The sequence below is a fragment of the Artibeus jamaicensis genome, unplaced genomic scaffold (assembly GCF_021234435.1).
Source record: "Artibeus jamaicensis isolate MK-2021 breed Jamaican fruit bat unplaced genomic scaffold, CSHL_Jam_final contig_233, whole genome shotgun sequence".
NCBI lineage: Eukaryota > Metazoa > Chordata > Mammalia > Chiroptera > Phyllostomidae > Artibeus > Artibeus jamaicensis.
In genome coordinates, this window is record NW_026521486.1 from 53,990,333 (window position 1) to 54,017,511 (window position 27,179).

The window sequence follows — 27,179 nt, forward strand, 5'->3', positions numbered from 1 at the left end:
TTATCCACACTGACAAGTCCTCTGACCACTGAAGATTTGGTAAGGATTCCCTTAACAGACTGGGCTACCGTAGGACCTACACACACACACAGCCAGAGGAAGAGTTGCTCAGTGCTCTCGTGAACATGGAATTAGCCTTTATTATGCACAAGTGTGCCAGACACTGTCGGGCACTTCATATACAGTATATCATTTAATGCAACAACCCTGCAGGATTGGTAACCTCATTTTGCAGATGGGAACTCAGAGGCTCAACGAGGTTAATTAACTTGTTCAAGTCATAAACAAGCAAATGTGATTCTCAAGGATTCCAAAACCCTTGCTCATTTTACTGGTCATGCTGTTTTCTTGCACTTGATCTAGGAAAAACAGGACCCAGGCATTCAGCTTTCCAGCTGTTGCCTCCTCAGGCCTGATTGACAACTTCCTTCTACCACCACTGTCTTCCAGAGAGTAGATAACACAGTTGCACATGCTATCTAGGATATGAAGAAATGGATGGAGCTGGGGGCTGACCCAGAGCACAGGGGAATGGTGGCTACAGCTGGGACATTTAGAGGTCTGAGGTCTCTGGCCCATGCTGCTGCATGGGCTTGCAGTCTAGTGAGTAGACATTTGGTTGAGGTCTTTGGTCTCTGGAAGGGTGATGTTACCAGGGAATGAAAGGGTGGTGGAGCCTGTGGCTGAGGGGGTCATATCCAAGATTGTGTCTCTGGGTGGTCAGTGTTCAAGGTGGTATCTATGGATGACAAAGTGGTATCCAAGGTTGTTTCTGTGACTGAGTGGTCAGGGCCTGTGACTGATGGAGAAGTGTCTCCACCTGATGGAGTAGTGTCTGGGATCTGGGGATGACAGTGCATCCAGTTGTGGGCGATGTCTCTGGGATAGCCCTTCTGTACTCGAAGCTGCTTGTTGAGGTGCCAGTATTGTTTGCCCTTGAAGAAGTAGACGCGGCCATCCTGCCTACTCAGAGCAGCCGAGGGCTGGTTTGGCGCTCCTGTAAACAATCCCTTGATTGGTTTGGGGTAGTGGCTGAAGTCAGCTCGGGCCATCTCATCCCACTGCCAGTACTTGGAGCCCTAGGTGTGGGATGGGTAAGGAGAAGAGGATGATGAGTTGAGAGCTTGGTGACCCTAGATATCTACCCTCAGCCCACTGCAGCTGCAAATCTCCCTTCAGGACTGTTAGCTTCCCCATGTGAGGTAGCCCACCAGTCCTAAGAAGGGATTTGCCCTTGCTTTGAAGTATATACCTTAAAAAGGAACACCTTTTGGTTGACTGGCCAATAGAGAGCTGCATCCAGGTTGGGTTCTACTCTATTCAGCTTCTTGGGGAAGCCAGGAGACATCTTGAAATTAATGTAGCGCCACACCTTGTCTCCTGAGAACATGTATAAAATAAGTCACCTCTGTCCTCAGGTGATAGTTGGTTTTTTGTTGTTTTTTTTTTTATTCTTCCATTGCACCCTCTCAGAAACTTCTCATCTCTCCCTTCCTTTTATGGCTTCTTTGATGGCTGGCCCTCCTAGGTAGAATACATAAACTAGTCCCTTTACCCTTAAAGAAGTAAATCCATCGTGTCCGAGGAGAGTATACAGCAGCATCCAGGTTTCCTGGGAGGCCTTCCCAAAGAGCAGACACTTGGAACAAGGGACCCAGCCCTGAATCTGTCACGGTCCACACATACTTTCCCTTGAAGGCATAGGTCTTCCCACGGGGCCCTGTCAACAAATTAAAAAGACTGGTCAAATAAAGGCTGTGGTAAAAAAAAAAAAAAAAAAAGCGGTCAAATAAAGGTATCTCAGGCAGGCTGATAATTTGCCCTCCTCCCACAGGCTGCTTACTCGAAAATGTAGTAAAGATTAAAGGGGCAGAGAAACAGAACCCGCGGTTCAGCCTCTCCTTTGTCGTTCAGAGCCATTGAGCTCTGGTCCACTCAGCAAAACAAAAACCCTGCAAGTAGGTGCTCCCACTTTGGGGACCTCACTTTCCACTCTAAATGACTTCCAAGTTGTCCCTCTGTGCAGGTACAATACCTTCTCTAACAGACATTCCAGTTAATACAGTTTTCTTCATCTTGCTGTATTTCCAGATGTGTTTAGGTGGCCCTTATAGGGTAGCAACCAAGGTAAATGCCTATTTGGCTCTGAACCTCCCTCCCCATGCCACATGCCTCCTTCCATGACTACTAATTCCTGCCTGGTGTCTAACCTCCATTGCTCATGTTGTGGTTCCATGTCATTCCCATTTTTCCAGGTCTCGAGGCCAGCAGGCTGCCCCCACTGCTTGCCTATAGCCTGCAGGGGAAGGGCCTCACCCAGCATGATGGCATCCAGTTCACCGCTGCAGGGGTCTGGCATGGGGCTGGGTTCTGTGGGGACTTGTGGCACAGTGAGCTCCGTCTCCTCTTCCTCGTCCCCTGTCTCAGGGCTCTTCTTGCCTGCAAGGTAACATAATGCTGCTCAAAGAGAGAACTAGAAACTCCTGACCTCCTCACTCTTCTGTACGTTTGGCTCAGAGGCCCCACACAGAGGGGGGAAGGGAATCTTAGAGTTTCCCTTGGGGGCAGGCAAGATCACACTGATATCAGCATGAGACAAGTTTTAGTTGAGGATCAAGGTTTGTTGGAATTCTTCATCTCCAAGAATGGGTCTGAGGGGAGAGGCCCCAAAGGAAGATTAGACAAGGAAGTGTCAGACAAATGGTTCCTGAAAATAAAAGTCTGAATAACTGGGCAGGAAGAAGAGAAATAAGCCAAGCCATTTCCCTCCATGAAGATTAGACTTGCCTCTTCAAGCCTGAAGAGAGACTGGTCAGACTGACCTTCATGATCACTAGGGGAAAGGACTACCGTAGAGAGCCTGGATCCCTGCCACATCATCTGGGTGCAGCTTGAAGTGGGGCCGGTATCCAGAGTAGACAGGGGCCATGAGGGCTTGGGTATATCGGGAGTGCCCAAGCCCCAGGGCATGGCCCAGTTCGTGGGCAGCAATGATGCGAAGGTTCACCCCCCGGTAGGTCCTCTCAGTCCAGAGCTCATCTTCGTCAAAGTGCACGCTGCCCAGCTCTGGGATGTCAGCATGGGCCAGGACCCTCCCTGCACAAAGGCAAAGGTGGACAAGAAAGAAGTCAGAGCTCCATGGCTGGAGCTCCCCTTCCTGTTATTAACTCCAAGTACTCCGTTCCCATAAAATTCCCTCATCTATGGTCACTGTCCTTTGGATGCCTCTCTCTCCTTTCAGACTCCCCTGTCATCACGCAGTTCTCATAGGGATGCCCACGTGCTGACACTTTGCCTCCCAACCACTTTACTCTCTGGCCCCATCCTCTCCGGGTGTGCTTTGAGCAGGGCCCCAGGGAGGTGACCAGCTGCTCCCCAAGGGAATGTTAGAAGGTGGTTAGAGAGTGTATGGCATAGCTGGGCATAGGGGGCAGCTTAAACATTAAAGTTCCAGAGTTCCTGGCTCAAGGGGAGAGATAATCTCAGAGGTCGGTTTGGTGAGCGCCAAGAGCTGGTACCTACCGGGCCCATCAAAGGTATTGGAGCAATACGGGCTTTGGCGGCCATGGAAGGAGAGGCGGATGTCAGCCCAGCCTGCCTTTACCTCTCGGAAGGTCAGGGGGGCCACGTTGCTCCAGTACTCAAAGGCTTTCAGCAGGGCTGCCCTGGCTGTGTGGAGAGGGAGGCTGGAAGGCAGGTTCAAGATGCGGAAGGTCAGGTGCTTCTTTCTCCAGCGGCCTGGTTATTGGACCAGAAAACAGATTAGAAACACAGACCCTTCTGCCAACCCTAGAGAGCTCCCCTGAGTTTGTGCATTCACTCAGCAAAGCTATGTAACAATCTCTCCAGGCAAGTGATGATCAGGTCACCACCAGGTGACCATCCATTTAACACTCAGCTAGTCTAGGCTGTTCATGCCACTCCTGCCTGTCCCTCCCTTTCCCAGGTTCAGGCCTCACCGAGCATCAGGTATTTAAGGGTCTTCTGGTTGAAGGGGTCCTCCAGACCACAACGGGGCTGCCTCATGCGGGCCCTTGTGGCATCGTCCAGCTGACCTGAGACTGGAAGCTCAGATGCTTCCTGAAAAGCTCTGAAAAGTGGGAGAAGGATAGGTCCAGCAGTCTGGAATGACTGGGGACTGGGGGAAGCTCTCTGGCCCTCTGCTGCCCAAAGCAACAGCTGAGAAAGCACAGAATCTCTGAAGCTGATGGGGCTACTTCCATATCCAGTCCTCATAATTGGAACTTTCTCTTCCATTCTGGAAGATTTGGCAATATTCCAACTTTACCTCCCCATCTCCAGTCTCCAGTCTCTTATTTGGGTAAGGATTCCCTCAGGTGTAGTCTCGCCCTACCTCCACTTTGATCTAACCTCCTCTGGGGACATGTCCTGACCCCCTCCTCTGGAGACTCTTCCACCTCTGCTCCCACCCGAGGGCTTGTTTTCCCTCAGCCTTCTCCCCTCCTGGCTGGACGCCCCTCCCAGCCAAGCCTACTCTGGAGCAATTTCATCCATCAGGCACTGCAGGCACTGTGGCTTTTTGAGGAACTGTGAACATATGTGAGAGCAAACGGAAAAATGATCCATTATAAAAGAAAACTTCAATATAGAAATTAATAAATGATGAATTAAATGTCTATAAAAGGCAACATCATGTCAACAGCTCAACCCCAACCTAACTCAACTAATAGTTTTACATATAAATTATATTTTTAATGTGACTTAATGTTAGTATTTAAATACAAGGTGGAGTCTCCAAAGCAGTTCTTAGAGCCTCAGAAGATCCGATGACTGCTCCTCATGTTTGAATTTCCATCTCACCCCATGCCCACCACCCTAATAGTGATAACCAGCCATCTAATTCCCCAGATCCCAACCTGGATTTGGTCAGGCAGGGGGAGGCCTGGAGAAGGGAAGGGATGAGAAGAAGGAAACACCTTGCAACCTCAACCCTGAAGGCACGCGCCTTATGACCTCTCACCTCAGAGCCTGCACGATGTCTTCTAGCCTGAAGTCATCAGGTCCTTCTAGAGGCTTCTGTAGGTACCCATACTGCCAAAGATAATCCTATAATAGAGGTAGGGGTTAGTCTCAGGGTAAAACTCTAAGTGACCTAGCCAGCCCATGAGGATAGGAAGGGACTGACATGGAAGGATTAAGGGAGAGGCACCTCAAGAAAGGGGCCCGGGTGGAACAAAGGGAAGGAGTGAGAGATGGGCAGAGACAGATCATGGAGCAGAGGACGGCAGGGAAAGGCAGGCAGGTTGAAGGTCAGGAGGGAGGCTTGGATGAGTCTGTGGAACAGTACCCCCAATCCCTCTCCTGGCCTGGGTCCTTCTTACCCAGGGGACTCACCACTGCTGCCTCCTTTTCTGCAGGCCCCAGGGCTCGGCCTGTGACTGTCATGGGAAGTAGGAAGCCCAGCCACAGTGGCCGCCAGTTCATGGTCCCACCAAGCAGGAGTTCCAGCAGCTGTCTGTGGCCTCTGCCCTGAGATTTCTGGGAGCCTGGGGGAGCAGGGTTTGGTGTGGGGGGGGCTCTTACCTCTAGTTCTTTTCACTTTCCAGTCTCTGGTCCTCTTTATAAAATGCCAGGGGAGGGGAATTGGGGGGAGTGTCAGTGTGCAGTGACTCAGCCCAGAGATATGTTGTAATTCCTCATTAACCCCTGACCTGCCAGAGTGCCCAGTCAAAAAGATCCTCTAGCCCATGCCCCAGAGTCTTCTGCTGGAGACGGGAAGAATTTTTATGTACTGTCCTGGGGGTGGGCATTCTAGAAGGATGAGAAGCAGAATCTCTGCAGGGACTAGGGATAGGGACCATGGCCATCCCTGGGAGCTGGACATTCCTGTGCCCCAAGGGACCATGAGTCAGCAAACTCCTCATCTTCAACCTTTATGTCTCCCTGTCTACTCTGGAATAGAGAACAAATAAATAAAAGCTAGGCAGCAGAAAACAGCTTAGTTGTTTGAGTTTCAGATGAAGGAATCAAGGTTGAGGTCTTAGATTTTTGGCACCAAAGACTAAATTGGGAATTTAAATGTTCTTAGGGCCTACTCATATTTTCTTTAATGAAAAGTCATGGTTTCAAGAATTTAATGAGCCTGGTATGGGAGTAGGGGTTAACAAGGGCACAAAGAAGTAAGGGGTGGGAGCCTGTCCACAGGAAACTTACAGATAGGGCAAGGACCATGGAAGTACCTGAAATGAGGGCAACCAGGATACCAGGCAGAAGGTGACCGTCCTAAGGCTCCTGGGGCTACGGAAAGCTTCCCTGAGAAGGCAGACTTCAGAGGCTGCCTACGAGGCAGATAGGGTAAAAGGGTACTGAGTGACAGGGACAGTGCCAGGCTTGAGTAAAAGTGCACAGCCGAAAAAAGCCAGCTGTGCTCAGTAAGTGCCGAGAGTTTCTACTACTGCATTCGCCACTGACTCCCTAGTGCCTACCCCGGGTTGTCTCAGTGCTCCAGGTGGTGCTTAATAAATCCTCATCAAATGAACGGGCAGGGTGAGGACCGGAGTTGAGAGGGTCCTGAATGCTACAGAAGGAAGAGGAGATAAACTTACATTTTAGAAAATTACTTTGTGTTAGTTGATTTTATATCATCTCGTTTACTTCTCACAACCCTCCTATGAAGGAAGAATTGTGTAAGAGGAAACAGAGACCCAAAGAGGGAAATTTGACCAAGGACATGGAGCTTCTAATTGATCTGGTCTATATTCGAATCCCACTGCTGGCTCCATAACCCATGCACACTGATTCTTACAGTTTTGTTCTTTAAATGGTTAGGAACCTGGCAAGGTTCCACTCTCATTTACATATCACACAACATCTGCATACCATTCGCATGCACAGGAAAGTGGCCATAGGAATGGGGGAAAGGGGTACTGAACTTATCTTCTCATGAGTGTTGAGCCTTTCCCCACACACCAGCCTGCAAGGCTGACAGACTACAGGGAACCCTTCGCAACTCAGGGTAGAGGTTGGGGTTACTCCTGACTCATATTGTTCTCCTTAGTGGTGCTGATCACTCTGACCCATCCAGCATTCAACTGGGTAACAATCAGGTGACTAAGTCCCAAATGGCCAGTGACAGGCAAAGGAGGACAGAGAGCCTCTGACTGATGAATCACAGAGGCCATGACTGAGGCCACCACTAAGGTTGATGCCCCCAGGAAATGATGGAGTTGGGGAACCAGCTCACGCTCAGCCCCCTGCAGGGCTCTTTCTCCATCCCTCCCCTGAGTCCCTCTTCTTTTGAGAACGAGACATGGACCAATCAAAAATTATATTATTTTTCTGGTTAAAGTTTTGTTGGTTTTTTTTCTGAATAAAAGGTATTCATTGCTTATTGTAGTAAATTTGGAAAATACCAAAATAAACAAGTAAGAAAATGAAAATCGTCAGTACATTCTACCGAAAAGGGAACCACTAGCAACATTTCGATGAAACTGTGTAATCTGTAAACTGCATTTACTTGAAACTGTGGCTCTGAGTTCGGCTCCAGCTCTGCCTGCCCAGCCTCAGCCCCTGGGGACTGACTGGGATGGAAGAGAAAGCAACAGGAAACAGTAAAGATAATGAGAGAGGGACAGCAGCTGAAGGTGGTGGGAGAGAGGAGAATACAGGCAAGGAGGATGGATGCAAGGAAAACTAGTAAAGTAAGATTAACGTGATAACAGTTTATTCCCTCCCCTTAGGCACTTCATACAAGAAAAAAAAATGATTGGGAAAGGAAGTTAAAAAAAAAAGAGGTGGAGGATGTTTAGGAGTGTGTGTTAGTGAGAGAGAGGTGGTGGTTATCATGGAAGGTGGCCAAGTGGGCAGCGGGCACTCACTGTGGCCTTGGAAGGCCATGGGGTATGGAATCACATTCTAGGTACTAAGGATCCAAGAAAGACTAGAGCAAAATAGTAAAAGCTGCCAAATAGTTTATTCATTTCAATCTCAACAACTCTGAAGGCTGGTATTATCACTGTTTATAGAAAAGGAAAATGAGTCTGTAATAGGTTGCTTTGGGTCACACACCTGGAAGCAGCAGAGCCTCGACCTCAAGCCGTGATCTTTGCAGCTTCCCTGGAGTTTCCACGGGCACCCACACAAAACCCCCTCGAGCCAGGAGCAGCGGGCAGGGCCTCAGTGCAAGGACTGCATGACTAACGCCCGTTCCCACAATGACATCATGACCACCCCTTCTGCAGCTCCCACCCCCTGAGCCAGGCTGACCAGCTCTTTTCCCCTCCGAATTTGTCATCCCACTGGAGGAGATGTGGGAATGTGTGTGAAGGGTTAGAGCATGTGGTTTGCCTGCCCCCCGAAGAGAACTGATTCTGACAGAAAGAACTCCTGGGTCCTGTGACTTACTTGCTCCCTTCCTGCAATTTGGTTTGGGTGAGATTCTGAGGGTATTTCCTAATGATCAGAGGCTATGGGGCTATCTATCAGCGGAAGGCAAAGGCTTGTAGAGGTTTCTAAGCCCAAGAGAAGCCAGACTCTAAACCATCACCCACCTCCTCTGAGAGCCACCCTTACTAGAACAGGGTGGCTGGAAGAGCTACAACCTGGAATATAAGGGCAAGTACTGGGCCTGAAACTGGAAACTAGAGGTGAGAAAAAGGTAGGTTGTTAGTGTCACCCCTCAGCACTGCTCTTGATCTAGAGATGCTGGTTTCCCCTCAGAGCCCTGAGGGAATGGAGGTAAAGGGAACTTTCCCTGGCTAAATGGCATTGTGCTCTCTCCAAGCCGTTACTCTGGAAACCTCTGTTTTTAAGAACCCTGTGCGCACACACATGTACTTTTTAAATTAGTCATGAGTTCCTAGAAGCCAGATGGGAAGCCGCTGGCTAGGACTGCGCACAGCTGGAACTGGTTAGCGATCAGGGAAGTGGGAGGAGTTTGTGGATGGCTCAGGGCCTGCGCCAGCACATCCTGTTCCCAGGATGCCTCCGACTTCCTCAACCCCCATTAAGAACATTTCCTGGCATTCCCTCCGACCCACTGCCCCTGGAACACTCACCCGCTCTGGCCCTGGCCTGAACTGGCTCCACTGAAAGAGCATCAGACCCAAACCCTTAAGTTCTTCAGTTCCTGTCCAAGTGTGAAGGAGACCAATATCTGCTTCCCTTCTCCAACTCACAGAAAAAGGTGTTACCCCACAGGACTTCCCTGGAGATTGCTGTAGGCTACTGCTGGTGGTCCCAGACCCAGCAAAGTGCCAAAGGAATACATGAAGAGATAAATTCTAGCCTCTGGAACCTGAAGGGGAGCAAAGAAATAAGGAGTTTAAGTGTTCTTTCAGCATCTGGAATGATAAGGAAATGGTGGTAACAAAGACTTTTTACTTCTGGGAATGACAGCCTTTTTCTGAACAAAAACCAAACCAATCTTTCTTGCTTTTCCCAAGGAAAATAGAATGTAGGGCAGCACTTTGGCTCCCTGGGCTGCAGCCCCAGGAAACAGACATGTCCTGATATTTGGGGACTGTCACGGGCCTGGAAAGTTCATCTTTGGCTCCTTTTTTGTTGGCAAAAGGGTTTGACAGGGGATTGGCACGGGAACGACTTCAGCGCTGACTTCCCCTTTTGAACAGGGTATTAACTGCATGGGGGAGGGAGACCTGGAGAAGACCCAGCTCTGTTTTCTGCCAGGCCAGCAACGCAGGGAGGGCTGCTGGGGTGAGAAGGCTGCTCTTGATGGGGGAGCTCTGAAGGGAAAGGTTTGCCCTTGTTTCTCCTGTTTTGCTTAAGAAGTACAGTGTGTGTTCGTGTGTGTGTATGTGTGTATGCGTGTGTGTGAATTCATTAATTTGACAATGGAGCAAGGGTTGATATTGTGCACAAATATATCCTCACATAGTGAAACAGAAAACTAAAGGGTTTTAAAATGCCAGAGGGCACAATTCCAGTTTGAGATGGAGCTGCATGCAGCTTTGGCATAATGAGCCCTGCCCCGCAGCTATGAAAGAAGTTTTGGAAATGGGAAATAGGGAAAGACAGCTAAGGGAGAAGACCCCTGGTCCTAAGACGGTATTCTCAGGTTTGGTTTTGTTTTTATCCAGAAGCTAATCCTAAGGATGTGTGTGCTTGCCTATTGCCCATTTTTTAAAGATTTTATTTAATTATTTTTAGAGAAAGGCGAAGGGAGAGAAAGAAACATCAATGAGTGGTTGCTTCTCATGTGTCCCCTACTGGGGACCTGGCCCACAACCCAGGCATGTGCCCTGGCTGAAAATCAAACTGGTGACCCTTTGGTTCGAAGGCCAGCACTAAATCCACTGAGTCACACCAGCCAGGGCTTTTTTTTTTTTTTGAGTATTGATCTGTTTTTTTCATTTGGGCCACGTTTCGTCTCCTCATTTTGACAGCTATTCTGTGTTTGTTTCTATGTATCAGATAGAGCTGCTTTGACTCCGTGTCTTGGTAGTGTGGCCTAATGTGGTAGGTGCCCTGTAGGGTCCAGTGGTATAGCCTCCCCTTATTTCCCAAGCTCGAAGTGCACCCTTTCTGCGTGGGCTGAATACACCCTCCTCTTGTAGCTGAGTCTTGGTTTCTGTTGGCAGATCAATGGGAGGGATTTACCCAGGCAAGTCAGTTGCAAGGACTGGCTATGACCACTGACCACCAACCTCTGCCCTCTGTGGAGGATCAGCTGTGCAGGGACAGGGTGGTGGTGCCCCGACATGGTCTGTAGCTGTCCACTGGATGCACTGGCCCTTGTGTTTCCTGGGTGGTTCAAGCTAAGGTCAACCACCACCTGTGTTTTGCCCCAGGGCCACCCTACCTGAGCTTTGAAGCAATCTGATATGCCTGCTACTTGTGCAGGGCTTGGAGATTCACAGGAGAAGCGAAGCTGTGAAAGCTGTGAATCTAGGTTGGCTGCTGCTGCTCCTGGTCCTAGAGCTCACTGAGGCCAGCTGCTGCTTGTTTGGGAGGATTTAGGAAGTTGTGGAGCATGAGCCAAGATCGGCCATTCATATGGAAAAGCAGCTTGGGTGAAGCCCCATCCATTTTTATAGAGCAGGCAAAATGGGTGAATTTGGAGCAAAGAGGCAATAAGTCAATAACTATCAAAGTCATCTTAGCGTTGATCTCTGTTGATTGTCTTTTTTTTTTTTTGAGAATTAGTCACATTTCCCTGTGTGTTTTTATTGATGACTCAGGTTGTATCCTACACATTATGAATGTTATTTTTATTAGTAAATAAATTGTCTGTTTACAATTAAGCTATAAACATCAACAGAGTGAATTATAACAGCTAGGCAAAGCCACTAACAAATGAAAAGCTTTCAGGGTAGAGCAGGAAAGAAAGAAAGAAAGAGAGAGAGAGAGAGAGAGAGAGAGAGGGAGGGAGGGAGGGAGGGAGGGAGGGAGGGAGGGAGGGAGGGAAAGAGAGAGAGGAAGAAAAGGAAAACTAGGCCAATTAAAAGTAGTTTTGTTAGCATGGGGCATCAAAAAGCAGAGTCATAGAAGCAAACACTGGCAAGGCCTATTCAAGCACTGTATTGAGAGAATGAATCTTGGCAAAGAACATGAGTATTCAGGGCATTTGACAAGGCCATTCCTACTGTGAAAGTAAATGCCTTACACAATGTAGCCTTATGCCTTCCGTCTTTCTAGTATAATTTACTTGCTAGTCCCAATTTCCATCCTGTGGTAAACTGGGAAATGTACCTCCCCCAACATATAACTACTTTCTAACCCCTGGACCTAAAAACATTACCTTATATGGAAAAAAGAAAAGTGTGTGTGGGGGGGGGTATCTTTGCAGATGTGATTAAATTAAGGATTTTGAGATGAGAAGATTATTTGGGATTATCTGGGAGGGCCCTCAATGCAATCACATATATCTTTATAAAGTAGGAGGAGAGTGAGGTTTCACACACACACAGGAAGAGATAATGTAAAGATGAAGGCAGAGATTGGAGTAAGGCTGTCATAAGCCCAAGGATGCGGGCAACCATCAAAAGCTGGAAAAGACTAGGAATGGATTCTTTCCTACCTAGAGCTTCTGAGAGGAGTGCAGCTGGACACCTTGATTTTGATCCCATGATACTGATTTTAAAATTCTGACCTTCAGAACAAAGAACAAATGTCTGCTGTTGTAAGACACCATGCTTGTGGTAATTTGTTACGGCAGCCATGAGAAATATGCATGCATACCAAGCAACCTTCTGCAGATGATTTGGTGAACCCAATTAGGACCAAAGCTTGTGGGAAGTTAGAGTACTGATTGTGCTAACCCAAATAATCTGCTCTTCGTGGCAAGTTCGCTAAGTTGGTAAGTTAACATTCTAGTTTATATCCTCTGGTTTCTTTTTTTTAAATTAATTTATTTTTTGTTTTATTTGTTTATCTTTAGAGGGGAAGGGAAGCAGAGAGGGAGAGAAATATCAATGTGTGGTTGCCTCTCGTGAGTCCCCTGCTGGGAACTGGCCTGCAACCCAGGCATGTGCCCTGACTGGGAATCCAACCACGATCCTTTGGTTCAAAAGCCTGCGCTCAATCCACTGAGCTACACCAGCCAGGGCCCTCTGGTTTCTATATTAGCCTTAAGCTTGACTGATCTGAGTCTGACCCCAGAATATACTCTCTGTACTGACAAAGCCAGGTGTCTGTGTCAGCAGGGATATTTGCTGGGTCCTGGACATGGTAAACGCTCCAAGAAAATAAATACCACCTTGTTAAATTCTCTTGGGAGGTATATATGGGAGCAGAGCGGGGGGGGGGGGGGAACCCAGCACTCCCAGAATTTATTTATAAAAAATTGTGTATTTATTCTTACATGTTTAAACTTCGGTCACCTTCAGAGTACTCTCCATTTGATGCAATACACCTATTGAGACTTGAGACTTTTTTCCACTGCTCAAAATGTTTTTTTAAAGATTTTTATTTATTAATTTTCAGAGAGGGTAAGGGAGGGAAAAAAGGGAGAGAAACATCAATGTGTGGTTGCCCCTTGTGCACCTTCCATTTGAGACCTGGCCCGTAACCCAGGCAAGTACCCTAGACTGGGAATCAAACCGACAGCCTCTTGGTTCACAGGCCAGCGCTCAATCTGCTGAGCCATACCAATCAAAACAGTTTTTGAACTCATCCATTTTGATGTCTTTTAGTGCTTCAGCTGTTTTTTTTGTTTCGCCTCTTCCACATCATCAAAACATTTCCCTTTGAAGATGTTTTTTCATCCATGGAAACAAACAAAAAAAGTTGCTCAGGGAGAGATTGGGTGAATAGAAAGGGTGGGGTATGGGGGTCATGCTGTTTTTGGTCAAAAACTTCTGAACACTCAGTGCAGTGTGGGCAGGTGTGCTCATAAATCACCCACCATGAAATGAGCAAATGTGTTGGAAAAGTCTTTCAGAAAATTCATGGAAGCCAAATGCAGCTTCTCACAACAATGCCAGTTGGTACACTGATACAGATGGGTTCCTAGAACACTCACCTAGTGGAGGAAGCCTATATTACAAGGAGCCCACCCTCCAGAAGATAATTCTGAGGTTTATTTTGGGGGGGGTCTTGTATGTGATCTCCACTGGTTACTTCATGATCTTACCATCAGTTCTCTATTTCAAAACTTCATTAATAATAACTTTAGCATAGGACCTACAATTTACAAAATGCCTTCATATTCATTCTTATTTAATTCTTATAACGATGTTGCAGATTAAGTTTTATCATCATTTTTATTTTTATAATGGAAGAAAGTAACATTCATAGAAATTAAGGCTGTTGCCCACAGCAAGTTGAACTGAACTTTGAACCCCCATCTTCTGACTGTGAACCCCAGGGACTAGGTTCATTCAACAAGCAAACATCTGTATTGTGTTTCATTATGTGCTAGGTACTAAGAACCAGGAATTTGGGTAAGAATAAGACTAATTTCTACTGCCATGAGGAGCTCCCAACCTGGTAGGAAAAAGTAAGTACAAAGTATAAAAATGTTTGAACTAAAGGCAGAAAGAAGTAGAGCAGAAAATATTGAACTAACATTATACATTAAGAACTATAATTCACTGAATTTGAATTTGTATTAAGGAGTTTTAGGATCTTTATAATGTGTGCGTTATTATCTGAGATGTTATTGCTAGATAAATTATTGTTTTTTAAATAGATTTATTTTTAGAGAGAGGGGAAGGGAGGGAGAAAGAGAGGAAGAGAAACCTCAATGGGTGGTTACCCCTTGAATGCCCCCTACTGGGGACCTGGACTGCAACCCAAGCCCTGACTGGAAATCAAGCCCTCAACCTTTTGGTTCGCAGGCTGGCACTCAATCCACTGAGCCACACCAGCCAGGGCTAGATATTGTTTTTATAAACCAGTTAAAACCATCTTACCACCCCAGAAAAGGAAATCCAGGAGAGGGAGTTGCATTAAATGAAACCACACTTGTAATTAATGATTTGTGTGTCTATGTTAATTGCTTGATGAATATATAAGTTATTTGCATAGTGTTGTTCTTCCCAATAATTTCCTTTGTTTCTAAAATCCTGGGTTATATAATCCATCCAGTATCATTAATCCTAGAAATACCTGCACTCAGGAGGACCTAATCCTTTCTTTCTTTTTTTTTAAAGATTTTATTTATTTATCTTTAGAGGGGAAAGGAAAGAGAGAGGGAGAGAAATATCAATGTATGGTTGCCTCTCATGGGTCCCCTGCTGGGAACTGGCCCACGCAACACAGGCATGCGCCCTGACTGGGAACCAAACTGCGATCCCCTGGTTCGCAGGCCTGCACTCAATCCACTGAGGCACACTAGCCAGGGCCCAACCCTTTCTTTTGATCAGATTTGGCTCCTGGGTCAGACTAGACCTTGCCTGAGTGTGCCAACTTGAGTGATACAGATTGTTAATCAAGTGGTTCTGAAATAGGCAATATCGCCGATTTAGGGAGTGCTCTGCTCAGCAGGAGAGGTAAGCCAGGTTCATGAATGACTTTGATACACAGGTCTGATGGGATAAGTACCATGAAAGACAGATAAAGGGCTATAGAATTTGGAAAATGAAAGAACCATTTTCAGTTGGAAGATTCTGAGAACAGTTCACAGGTGAAGGAACTCTTCAGCTGAGCCCTGAAAGATGATTAAAATATGTGTTTAAACATGTTAGCCCTGGCTGGTGTAGCTCAGTGGATTGAGCACGGGCCTGGGAACCAAGCAACCACGGTTCGATTCCCAGTCAGGGCACATGCCTGGGTTGCAGGCCAGTTCTCTCCCTCTCTCCTTCCTTTCCCCGCTAAAAGATAAATAAATAAAAAATCTAAAAAAAAAAAAACATGTTTATTACACTTTTCTTTTCTTTTTTTACTAAATCTTTAAAATCTAGTGGTATTTTATTTATTTTTTCTCTTAATTGTTGTTCAAGTACAGTTTTCTGCCTTTTACTCCCATCCCAGCCCACGCACCCCCCCATGCCCTCCCCATATTATGCCTTTCAAAAGATCAACAGTTCAGTTCCAGGTCAGGGCATGTGCCTAGGTTGTTGTATCAGTCCCTAGTAGAGTATGTGTGAGAGGGAACCAAGGGAAAATGGGAGTATGCTTTTGTAAAATTTTTACATTACAGTGAAGTCATATATTACTTGAAAGTAGACTATGGTAGGTTAAATGCATGTATAGTGAACTTTAGAGTGACCACTGAAAAAAAAATAAAAAGAATTAATAAGAAGAGATCGAGTAAAATACTAAAAAATTCAATCTAAGGTCAATAGGAAAAGAGAATAAAAATAGACATGACAAGTAGAAAACAAATAGCATGGTGGTAGACACTTGAACCAATCATATCAATTGGAATCGTATCAATATGTACTTTGACTTTTCTTTTGGAGAGGTTGTTTTTCCTTGTTGATTTGCAAGAGCTCTTTATATATTAAAATATAAAACACTTATCATGTTTTTTTACCTTTAAGTTACCATATATTTAGAAAAATGTCCCCTTACTAAAATAAATAACATTTTGACAGGGAAGATGAGAACGGTGTAAACTTAGATACTGAGGTAGAAAAGCATAATTAATATTTAGGAAATAAATTTTGATTAGGTGAGTTTGGCTATAAAAGACACTTAAAGGAATAATGGGGTATATAAGGTAGAAAGAGTAACTTAGGAATAAAATACTGAGTGCTGTCCTAGTCCATGTGGGCTACGATAACAAAAGGCCACAGACTGGCTATCTGACAAACAACGGAAATGTGTTGCTCACAATTCTGGAGACTGGAAGTCTGAGGTTAGGGTGCCAACATGACCAGGTGAGGGTTCTCTTCCAGGTTGCAGATATCTTGTATCCTCACAGAATGGAAGGAGCTAGAGAGCTCTGTGGGGTCTCTTATAAAAGCACTAAGGAGCTTCGTCTTCATTGTAGATCAAAGGGAACCACTAAATTTGTTGTTCAATGAAATGACACCATCAACATTGGGCTTAAGGGAGATAAATCTTGTTGAAGGTCAAAATGTGTAGGATAGATGGGGAAAGTAAGTGGTGGGAAGAGATTTAAGTTGGAGACCAGTTGATGTGCGTTTACCGAAGTTCAGACAAAAAGTGACTAAGATACCCACCTGGATAATAAATATGGATAAAAATATGTGATTACCATAGAAATCATTAGCCTGGCCTCTTTCAGTGTCTGGTTTTAGACTAATTGAATTTGAAGCCCTAACACCCAGACAGGATGGGCAGGTTTTAGAGATGACTGGGCTAGAGGAAGATTGGAAGTTATTAGCACAGAGGTAATTATTGAAATCACAGGAGTAAGTGAAGTCACTAGGGGAGACAAGGACAGCAGAACCTTGTAGATTTCTAGGATGTTGGAGGGCTCCTATCCATTCCTCCAGGCTCAGCCTCAGCCCAGGGGTCAGCTCCTCTGGAAAGCCTTCCCTGATCACCACCTCTCCCCTTCCACCCCTCAGCTGACATCCGGATCCCTTCTCTGCTGCTACAGCACCCTGTGTCTGCCCCAGGAGAGTTGTTTGTCATACTGTATTATTGAGTGTTTGCCTCTTTATTTCTCTTGAGATTCTAGAAAGGAGGTACCAAAATGTACTCAACTTTGTATTCCCGTGTCCTACAGAAGGCTCTTGAAAAGTGTTTGCCGAATTAAACGAGATTCCGTGACTTGTTGCTTTCCCAAAGAAGAGACCCTTTAACATTCCCTCTCTCCTCGTCTCAGCCAATTCCATAATCGCCGCTCACTCAGTTATTCATTTTGGAGTATGACCATCATTTCCACTGTAGTTCAACATCTTTGAACTCCAAGGAAGAACAAAAAGCATTCCCAATCTCTTTTGAGAGAAGACTATACTAACCAAAAATCGTATTTTCTGAATCCCAGATTCTCTGTCCTCCTCAATTTTTAAGACTAGGTGATAGTCTTACAAATAACCTAGTCTTTTGTAAGGGGAGGGGAGGGATATCTAGGTAATTCTCCTGGAACGCCTGGGAGCCTGAAAAGATTTTCTAACTGATAGACCCATCTGCTAATCTCAAAACAAGTTGAGGGACAAGAAAACTTGCAGATATTGGCCCCTCACAGTACCACCTAGTGGACTAACTGTAGAAAACTAACACATGGACTCTGAGCCCCTGAGAGTGAGTGACCAGTCCTAACATAACTCACCTCTAGATCCCAAGAATCTTTGCCAATTATATATTAGAAGGAAATCATCTTCAAGGAGGAGAGAAATTTCAAATAAATGGTAATATAGCTTCAGGAGTAAAAAGGAAGCCAGAAGCTAATGTACTTTGCCATAAGTTACAAGTCTATTGAGGAAATAATTAAACTAATATCCTTCCAGCCCACCCATCCCAAACATAGAGACCAGGAGAGTGTGTGATGTGTCAGCCCCTCACTATTGATTTTACTAGTGGTTTTCAAAGTTATTTTCCTGCAAACCAATGTAAGGAATATTTCTTACGCTCTAACTGTATATAATAAACATAATATAATATGCATACTATATATATATATATATATATATATATATATATATATATATATATATAATCCCTTATTAAGTGTCAGTGTCTGCTGTTTTCTCTACTGGTCACAACTTTCTTTTTTTAAAAAATATTTTATTTATTTATTTTTAGAAAGAGAAAAGGCAGAGAGAAATATCAGTGGGAAAGAGAAACATGGATCTGTTGCTTCTTGCACACACCCTTTATCGGGGGCCGAACCCACAACCCAGGCATGTGCCCTGACTGGGAATTGAACCTGCAACACTTTGGTTTATGGGACTATGTTCTAACCAACTGAGCCATACAGGTCGGGATCACTACCGACATGTAGAAAAACACTACCTTACATGTAAATTTTTATCTCATAGGTAATTAACACTGATTTCATGTAAGGAAACATGGTCTTGAAATATTGAAAGCAAATTCACGCATACCTTTCAGCCTTTTACATACTTGCTCTTCCCTCCCTGCCTTCCTTGAGATGCAAGTCATGGTCTTCTTCAGAATCCAACTCCACATTAAGCCTCTCCACCCCCCAAATCAAAATAGTATATTTCTTAGCTATCCCTCAACACATTGCTGATACGTCTACCACAGAACTTAAATCTGTCACCACTTAATTTGTGATTTGCAGGACTTAATAGCTTTCTTAAATGAAGATTCCATAATGTATTTATAACTGCATCCCTCCCAACAAGCACAATGACTGACAGAGCCCCACAAATATCAAAACAAAAATACCCTCTCACTCACCGCTCCCAATGCACTCTCCCTTTCTCCTCCCTTCCCCTCTCTCAAAAAATAAATAAATAAAATATTTTTTTTAAAAAACCTTTAATTAAACCACTAAATATCCAGGAAATTTAAAGGTTCACTGAAGTGAATCATTTTGTAAAGCAAATAATGTCTCCTACTATTGGTTTTTAAAGTATAGATTCCTCTAAAATGTCTAAACTTACAAGGCATCGAACACTTGCATATAAGCCTATTGAATGTTATTTATAAAATCATAATTGTGTCGAGTTCCTACACAATGGAGCTCAGGCTTTCAGTCTCACACTGAGGTGCACAGTCAAGTCCTCACTAACTGCTCACTTGTGCAAGGCACAAATTATTCTCCTCTTGTGTTTCTCCATGTGCCTTCTGGCCTCATTCATGTAGTCAAATATTTGAGAATTTACTATGTTGGGCACTATGATACAATGATGACACAGTCCCAGGACTTGAGACACACATGATTTAATGAGGCAGAGGGCTAACGAGTAAACATGCGTGATAACATAATGCAATACACACACTACAAAGGTAAGTGCGGAGTGATAAGGGAGCAAGTTAAGAGAGGCACCCAGCCCTGGCTGATGGGGCTCAGTGGATTGAGCACCAGCCTGCAAACCAAAAGGTTGCTGGTCTGATTCCCAGTCAGGGTGCATGCCTGGGTTATGGCCCAGGTTCCCAGTTGGGGGCCTGAGACAGGCAACTGGTGGATTCTCACACACCAGTGTTTGATGTTTCTCTCCCTCTCTTTCTCCCTCCTCCCCTCTCTAAAAACAAATTGATGTTAAGAGAGAGAGGCACCTAAATTTGTGTTTGAAGGCAACATTAAAGCTGAGATCCAAAGGATAAGAGAGCTGACTAGTTGAGGAATGGCAAGAAATGAGGCCAGATTGAGTGGGAACTTTCCAGTCAGGCTAAAAACTTCGAATTCCTGAAATAGGTTATTACAGTTGACTTCCCCCTCTGTTGCTTTCTGCACCAGCAGCTGACTAGAAAAGAAGATTGTGACAGGTGAGGGTCTGGAAATCAGAGGAAATGCAAAAATTAAGTGACAGCTCTTATTAGCTGTAAATTCTTTTCCCTGTATCAATAGTCTGCCCCACAATGCCACTTGGTGTGGCATCTGATAAGGTAAAATTTCAGATGAGCTGCCCCAGTGAAGCTGTGAAGATTGATTATCTTAGAAAGAAACAGCAGGGGCATTGCAAAGACCCCATTCCTATGCAACAGTGGTGACACATGCAAATTAACATGTCAAATGAAATTTGTTCTAAGTTTCATTTTATTGTAACACTAATTTCTTTTCACTTAAATCTGAACAAACATACAGAAATCAGTGTTGCTAATTTGGTCGTACACTCATATAACTGTTAAAAATTAAAAGGAATTATTACTTCCAAAACCTCTCTTCCTGTGCCAAATTAAAGGAGATAAAACACCTGCTAGAAGCTAAAACGAAAGAGGCAAAGCTCAACAATTTGTCTACTTGTTTATTCTGTTCTTAAAAAAAAAAAAAAAAAAAGAGGTCAGGGATGGAGGGGAAATAACTCATAAACACTGTGAAACGGAACCAAGACTTGAGTGTACTCCCCTTACCCTCAACCTCAGTTCTTCGAGATTCCCACCCACCCAATTTTCTTTTGAACAAGACACCCAAATCAGCAGCAAAGGAACACTGAGATTTTTGAACACTGGGAATAGGAGGGGGAAAAGTCCAAAAAATAGGAGTTTGGAAGAAAACGGAAGGAATGAGGGAGGCTAGGCTCTGGTGGACAGAAGTGGGCCATAAGAGGTGGAGGTAAGCCAGTATGGGGAGATACCCCTCCTGACTGCTGCCCGTATTCCCCAGGACCCAGAGAGCCCCATGGTTTGTTCTGCAGTCCATTCCCTATTCCCCAAAAGCATCACAGGCCTAGCTCCAAGTCTTCTAGCTCCTCTTCCAATGCCCTCCTCCTTGCTAGCTTCTCCAGCTGCTCTTTGCTGGGCTGGCTGATTTCCCCAGCCTGGATCCGTTGCTGCAACTCTTCCACCTGCCGAAGCTTCTTCTTTAGGTTCTTTATCTTCTTGGCCTTCTCAGTGGTGGCAGCTGAGTCAGGCTGGTCAGAGGCAGCTGTAGGGACCGCACGGGAGCCCTGTGAAGCACTAGGGAGTTGAGCTGTCTCTCCCAGAGACAATTTATCCAGAGTCCTGCTCAAGGCCTCTGCCTCCCCTTTCTCTTGCTGCTGCCGCCTCTTCTCCTTCCTCTTCAGGTTGCGTTTAGCTGCTTTGGAGAGGCCTGGTTCACCACCTTCAGGCCTTGGGGTGATAGGAGCAGTGGCCTCAGGGCTCAACCCTGGGGGCAATTCTGGTTTACTCTTGAAAAATTTCACATACTTGTTCTCATATCTGCAGGGAACAGGAGATGCCAACAGTTAAACAATCATATTTGAGCCCTTTTCTTTTCCTTTAAAAATTTTAATGTATTGATTTGAGAGTGAGAGAAAAAACTGATTTGTTGTTCCATTTATTGATGCATTCATTGGTTGATTCCTGTATGTGCCCTGACCAGGGACCCAACTGCAACCTAGTCTATCAGTACGACGTTCTAAGCAACTGAGCTACCTAGCCAAAACCTTAAGCCCTTTTCCCTTTTTCTAAAAAAAAAAAAAAAAAAAAAAATTGTTGTTCAATTACCGTTGTCTCCACTTTCCCATTACTTTCCCCTGCCTTACCCATCCCCCACCTTCCACTTTCTTTTCTTTTTTAAATATTTTATTTATTTATTTTTAGAGACAGGGGATGGGAGGGAGAGAAACATCAATGTGTGAGAGAAACATGGATTGGTTGCCTCTTGAAGGCCCCCAACCTGGAACCTGGCCTGAAAGTCAGGCATGTGCTCTGACTAGGAATCGAACTAGGGACCCTTTACTTTGCAGGACACCCAACCCAGAGCCACACCAGCCAGGGAGAGCCCTTTTCTTAGCATTCTAAATCTCTTTATACTTTTTGCCTTTCTGCTTCCTCTCCCTTGGTCCCTCCCTAACTTTCCTCTGTTTTTGCAGGTTGTAGGAGGGTCCCTGGGTCTCAAAGCTCTAAACCTCTGAATGCTATCTGGAGGTCCTGATGGACAGAGGCTGTAGGAACAGGACTAGTCAACCCCTCCTCTTCTATGACAGTTGTCCCCTCCTTCATTTCCTGGGGTTGGGGGCATCAGGAGATTCTTCCTGAACTCATAGGCATGCGTGTTCTTTCTGTAAGGACCCCATTAAACACCCTTCCTCATGCCTAACCACGCACACAGGGACCTCTTCCTGGGGCACATAGCCTTCTTTCACCCTCCGCTGCTTGCGCCAGGTCCCGTCAGGTCGCTGTGTTGAGGCGATGTACTTGCCTGAAATGAGAGAATTCAGTTGAGAATTACTCTAATTTTCAAATAGTTCCCATTGAAAGAATACATGAATGTGCACGGCTTCCCTCAGCACCCATCTGGCCACTAAAAGGAAGCATTAATATCCTTTTCTCATAGCAACCCTCAGTCCTGCTGCGGTCATTATTATTTAGCCGGTGCCCATACACTGTGTGACATGCTATCCCTGCCCTCAGCGAGTTTCTATTTTAATAATCTAGTTGGTGAGACAAGATGGGCACAGAGAAAGTTAAAAGAAAAAAAGAAAAAGAAAAAACAAGACCATAGCATGGGAACAACAAAATACAGTGAATGATTTAAGAGACTAAAAAAGCCTCTTAAAAAAAAAAAAAGTCATTTCCGAGGGGAAATGACTTGACTACACAGATGTTATAAGGGAAAGTTTTACTAAGATGGATCATGAAAAACAGGCCAACTTTTAGGAATCCATACTATAGATATAAAAGCATCAATGCACAAGGACATATATAATGTTTGTTCCTGCATTATTTAACAAAAAGATGAAAGCAATTTGAATGGCCATCAATATATAGATGAATGAATAGATGTTGCTCATCTACATGATGGAACACCATGCTGTTATGAAAAATAATTTTAGATGTGCCCCGACTGGTGTGGCTCCGTGGGTTGGGGGCATTGTTGCACAAAGCAAAAGGTTGCCAGTTTGATTCCTGGTCAACATATGCCTGGGTTGCAGGTCAGGTCCCCAGTTGGGGGCTTGCAAGAGGCAACCAATCAATGTTTCTTTTTCGCATCGCTGTTTCTCTCCCTCTCTTTCTCCTTCCCTTTCCCTCTTTAAAAATAAATTAATAAAATTAAAAAAACAGCCCTGGCAGGTATAACTCAGTGGATTGAGCGCAGGTCTGCGAACCAGAGGACCGCATTTCAATTCCCAGTCAGGGCACATGCCTGGGTTGCAAGCCAGTTCCCTGCAGGCCTGTTCCCAGCAGGGGATGCACTAGAGGCAACCATACATTGATGTTTCTCTCCCTCTCTCCTTCCCATCTAAAGATAAATAAATATTTTTTAAAAATTAAAAAAAAAAAAAGAATTTTAGCCCTGGCTGGTGTGGCTCAGTGGATTGAGTGCCAGCCTGTGAACCAAAGGGTCACCAGTTCAATTCCCAGTCAGGGCACATGCCTGGGTTGTGGGCTAGGTCCCCAGTAGAGGGCTCATGAGAGGCAACCACACATTGCTGTTTCTCTCCCTTTCTTTCTCCCTCCTTTCCCCTCTCTCAAAAATAAAATCTTTAAAAAAGAAAAAAGGATTTTAGATGTAAATGCACTGATCTGAATGATGTTCATGATACACTAAGTGAAAAGTTGAAGAAAAATGGATAGTAACCTTCAATATCTTTTACTTCAGGATTCTCCCTTACTCTTGTATTATACATTTAACTATGCAGTATAAAGAATCATGTGTTAATATCACAGAAAAGTCTTTATTGGGAGCTGTCAAGCTCACAGTGGCAGATACAAGTTTTCCAAAATTCTAATGTTCACTTGAAGGCCTGAACGTTATCATTGGCAACGATATTGTCAGTTGTTTTCCTTCAAGTAACAGGATCATTTCCTTCATTTTCAGGAAAATGCTTATTAGATACCGAGGTCTGAATTACCCGTTTGTCAGTGGTTCTTTCAAGTTAAAAATGGCGGCCCTGACCGGTATGGCTCCACTGGTTGGGTGTCATGGTGCACAGTGAAGGGTCACCAGTCCAGTTTCCAGTCAGAGCACATGTCTGGGTTGTAGGCCTGGGTGCCAGAGGTGACCCATTGTTGTTTCCCTCCCTCTCTCCCCCTCCCTTCAACCCCCCTCTCTAAAAATAAATAAACTAATCCTAAAAAAAAATAACAGTGGCCCTGGCTGGGTGGCTCCGCTGGTTGGAGCATCTTTGTGTACACCAACAGGCTGCAGGTTCGATCTCTGGTCAAAGTGGTTTCAGAGGCAACTAACTGATGTTTCTCTTTCTCTCTCCCTTCGTCTCTTTCTCTTAAATAAATGAACATATCCTCAGGTGAGGATTTAAAAAAAAGTTGTTCTATGAAAAGGAAGCTTTTCAATTAGCAATAATTGCTCCTCGGATAAACCTCATTGGCTACGATATGGCCACTGCGCAAAGCTGATTTAGCTTTCGACTAGGACAGTTGCACCAGCACTTTTCCTTGAGACACAGTCTTCAGTGTGCAGCAGAGGGTTTCATGTTTACTTCCCAGTTAGTCCACAGAGAACATCAGAAAGACGTATAACTTTCAGTTATAAGATGAAGGAAATAAAAAAAAACAAGCAAGGTGAGTAAGTTCCAGGGATCTAAGGTATAGCACGGTGGCTACAGTTAACAAAACTGTGTTGTATATATGAAATCTGCTGCGAGAGTGCAGCTTTAATGTTCTTATTGTAACAAAGCAGTAACCCTATGAAGGATGTTGTTAACTAACTTATTGTGGTAAGCGTTCCACAATATACGCAAATATCAAATTACCACATTGTATACCTTAAACTTACACGTTGTGTGTCAACTGTATCTCAATAAAACTACGAAAAAATAATAAACAAAAATGTGTATTCAAGGGCCAGGGTTTAACCAAAATAACATTTATTGCATTGCCAAGGATATTAGGTGAAAAGTTGACACTTACTGTGAGCATGTGGCAGTGAAAAATGCACTGATGGGTAGCTGGTGCCACTACCTTCGTTAGTGCTAAGGGTCCGCAGTTTACCCACCTCTGCTTTTGCATATCAGTGAAAATGTCAACCCAGCAAATAGGTAGATAATATCTTAGCATATAATGAAAATAGTTACACTTGCAGACCTCCAGAAAGGGTCTTAGGAAACCCCCCAAGTGTCCTGGACATTTTGAGAACCCTAGTGCAGAGTATGTTCCCATTTTTTTTAAAAAACTCCTTACCAGAGGACAGTTTTATTGCCTTTGCAGGGTGGGGCAGAGGAACATCAATGTAAGAGAAGAGCACTTATTAGCTGCCTCCCGCACACGCCCCAACCAGGGACAAACCTGCAACCCACTATGTGCTCTGGGTGGGGAATCAAACCCGCAAGCTTTTGGTGTATGGGCTTTCGCTCAAACCAACTAAGCAACCCAGCCAGGGCTATGCTCCCATTCTTTTCTTTTCTTTTTTTAAAGATTTTATTTATTTTTAGACAGAGGTGAAAGGAGGGAGAGAAACGTGTGGTTGCCTCTTGCATTCCCACTACCGGGTCCTGGCACACAACCCAGGCGTGTGCCCTAGACTGGGAATCCAACAAGTGACCCCTTGATTCGAGGGCCAGCACTCAGTCACTGAGCCACACCAGCCAGGGCTATGCCCCCATTCTTGTTGGGTCAAGGTACAGCATTTAAAAGCCCAGTTTGTGTTAGGGGAAAGAGACAGGTGTGGAAGGGTATATACCAAGATACCAAATGTTTAATGCTAGTTACCTTAAGAGACATAAGCTAGAAGAGGTGGCAGAAATCATTAACAACAAATATATACACACACACACATACCAGTGCATGGCAAAAGTCGGCTTACAGTTGGGAGTACTCGAAATACAGAGTTAATAAAGCTATTGTAATAATCATAACCTGCATGTCTTGTTCCATATGAATAACTGTAAACCTACATTTGCCCACATATATGTATGTATCTTGTATTACTTTTTTAAGATTCTATTTATTTTTTTTAGAGAGAGGGGAGGGTGGCAGAAGGAGAGGGAGAGAAACACTGATGTGTGAGAGATACATTGGTCAGCTGCACACCCCCCAACTGGGGACCTGGCCCACAACCCAGGCACTTGTCCCGATCAGAACTGAACAGGCAACCTTTCAGTTTGCAGGCCAGTGCTCAATTCACTGAGCACACCAGCCAGGGGTCTGTTTTTTTTTAAGTATATGGGCCCCACATATGTATTATACACTGTTACATGATTTGGTTTTCATGCTAAAAATATAAATATCACTAATAAATTAAAACCTAAAAAATGTATTAAAGAAAATAGATAAGATTTGACAGCTAGAGGGGATGGGAGAGAGAGCAACATGAGCAAAGAAAGGCATGGGTGTGCGAATGGCAGGGAGTATTTACAGAACGGAAAGTAGAGGAGTCCGGAGGCATCAGGCAGTTCACGTTAGGAACCAATAGGAAGACAGGTCGGAAATAAAAAGTGGGGCCAGATCTTAGAAAGCCTTAAAAACAAGGTGAAGGAATTCAGAGTTTTATCTTGTGAATGTATGAGAATGAAGATATTGTTTATCTGTGACAGTTTAGTCAAAGGTAGAAGCTGAGGAATGAAAAAGACTGAGAGGCTTCAGGGAGGGCGGACTGAGACTGGGTGGGGCTTTGAAGAAAGAATCAAAAATTGAGAAAAGGGAAAGAAGAATGGATTCTAAACAGAAGCTCATTCTAAACAAAATTTCAGACACAGGAATGCAGATAGAATGTTCAGCAGATGTTGAATAAACCAGTTTGGCTGGGTCAGAGGGCGGTGCTGAGTAATCGAGGGGAGAATGTTTGTTTCTGAAAGTGCCAATTAAGGGATTTAGTATCTGGCCACACAGTATGCATTCACTAAGTATGTGTCAAATGATTCAATTTTTTTTTCCCAAAGCAGTGCTTTATGACAATTAATCTGGCATGATGAAACAGTGAATTGGAACAGGAACACACTGGAGCCCTGGCCAAGTGACTCAGTTGGTCGGAGCATCATCTCATACAACAAAAGGTTGTGGGTTCAATTCCTGGTCAGGGCATATACCTAGGTTGCAGGTTTGATCCCCTCCCTCATACCGATGTTTCTCTCTTTCTCCTTTCCTCTCTATCTAAAAATCAATAAACATACCCTCAGGTGAAGATTAAAAAAGAGAGAAAACACTTTAGAGACTAGGGAAATCAGTTAGGAAAAAAAGATTGCAATAATCCTGGCATGAGGGACAGAATTGGCAAGAATAGTGAGAATGGAAGGAAGAGATTGATCCCAGGTATGTTATCAAAGAATCAACAATACTTGGTAATTCAGTTATTGGGGGAAGGATAAAGGTTAGTAGGTTAAAGTCAA

General features: G+C 44.6%; 2 protein-coding genes and 1 pseudogene across 7 annotated transcripts in view; all 3 read right to left on the minus strand.

Annotated features, from left to right (window-relative positions):
* Positions 1-115: 115 nt before the first annotated feature.
* Positions 116-5,585, minus strand: MMP19 (matrix metallopeptidase 19). Its single transcript, XM_037144150.2, is given in 10 exon segments — positions 116-716; positions 719-1,079; positions 1,253-1,380; positions 1,556-1,720; positions 2,317-2,439; positions 2,851-3,096; positions 3,523-3,738; positions 3,960-4,090; positions 4,982-5,067; positions 5,356-5,585. Coding segments are annotated over 10 exon segments (1,662 nt in total). The 5' UTR covers positions 5,446-5,585; the 3' UTR covers positions 116-600.
* Positions 5,586-20,221: 14,636 nt separating this feature from the next.
* Positions 20,222-27,179, minus strand: part of PYM1 (PYM homolog 1, exon junction complex associated factor) — a 28,435-nt gene continuing 21,477 nt past the window's right edge. For 4 of the 6 annotated variants that reach the window (XM_037144162.2, XM_037144163.2, XM_053661631.1 and 1 more), the window contains exons 2-3: positions 22,008-22,093; positions 20,222-21,108 (exon numbers count right to left, since the gene is read on the minus strand). In XM_037144162.2, coding sequence (XP_037000057.1) covers positions 20,628-21,108; positions 22,008-22,024 — 498 coding nt within the window. In that variant the 5' untranslated portion in view covers positions 22,025-22,093 and the 3' untranslated portion in view covers positions 20,222-20,627. Of the gene's footprint in view, positions 21,109-21,999; positions 22,094-27,179 lie in introns of all 6 variants that reach the window. The other 2 variants (XM_037144161.2, XM_037144160.2) reach the window with 1 other exon arrangement.
* On the minus strand, positions 24,138-24,250 carry LOC119048572 (uncharacterized; annotated as a pseudogene).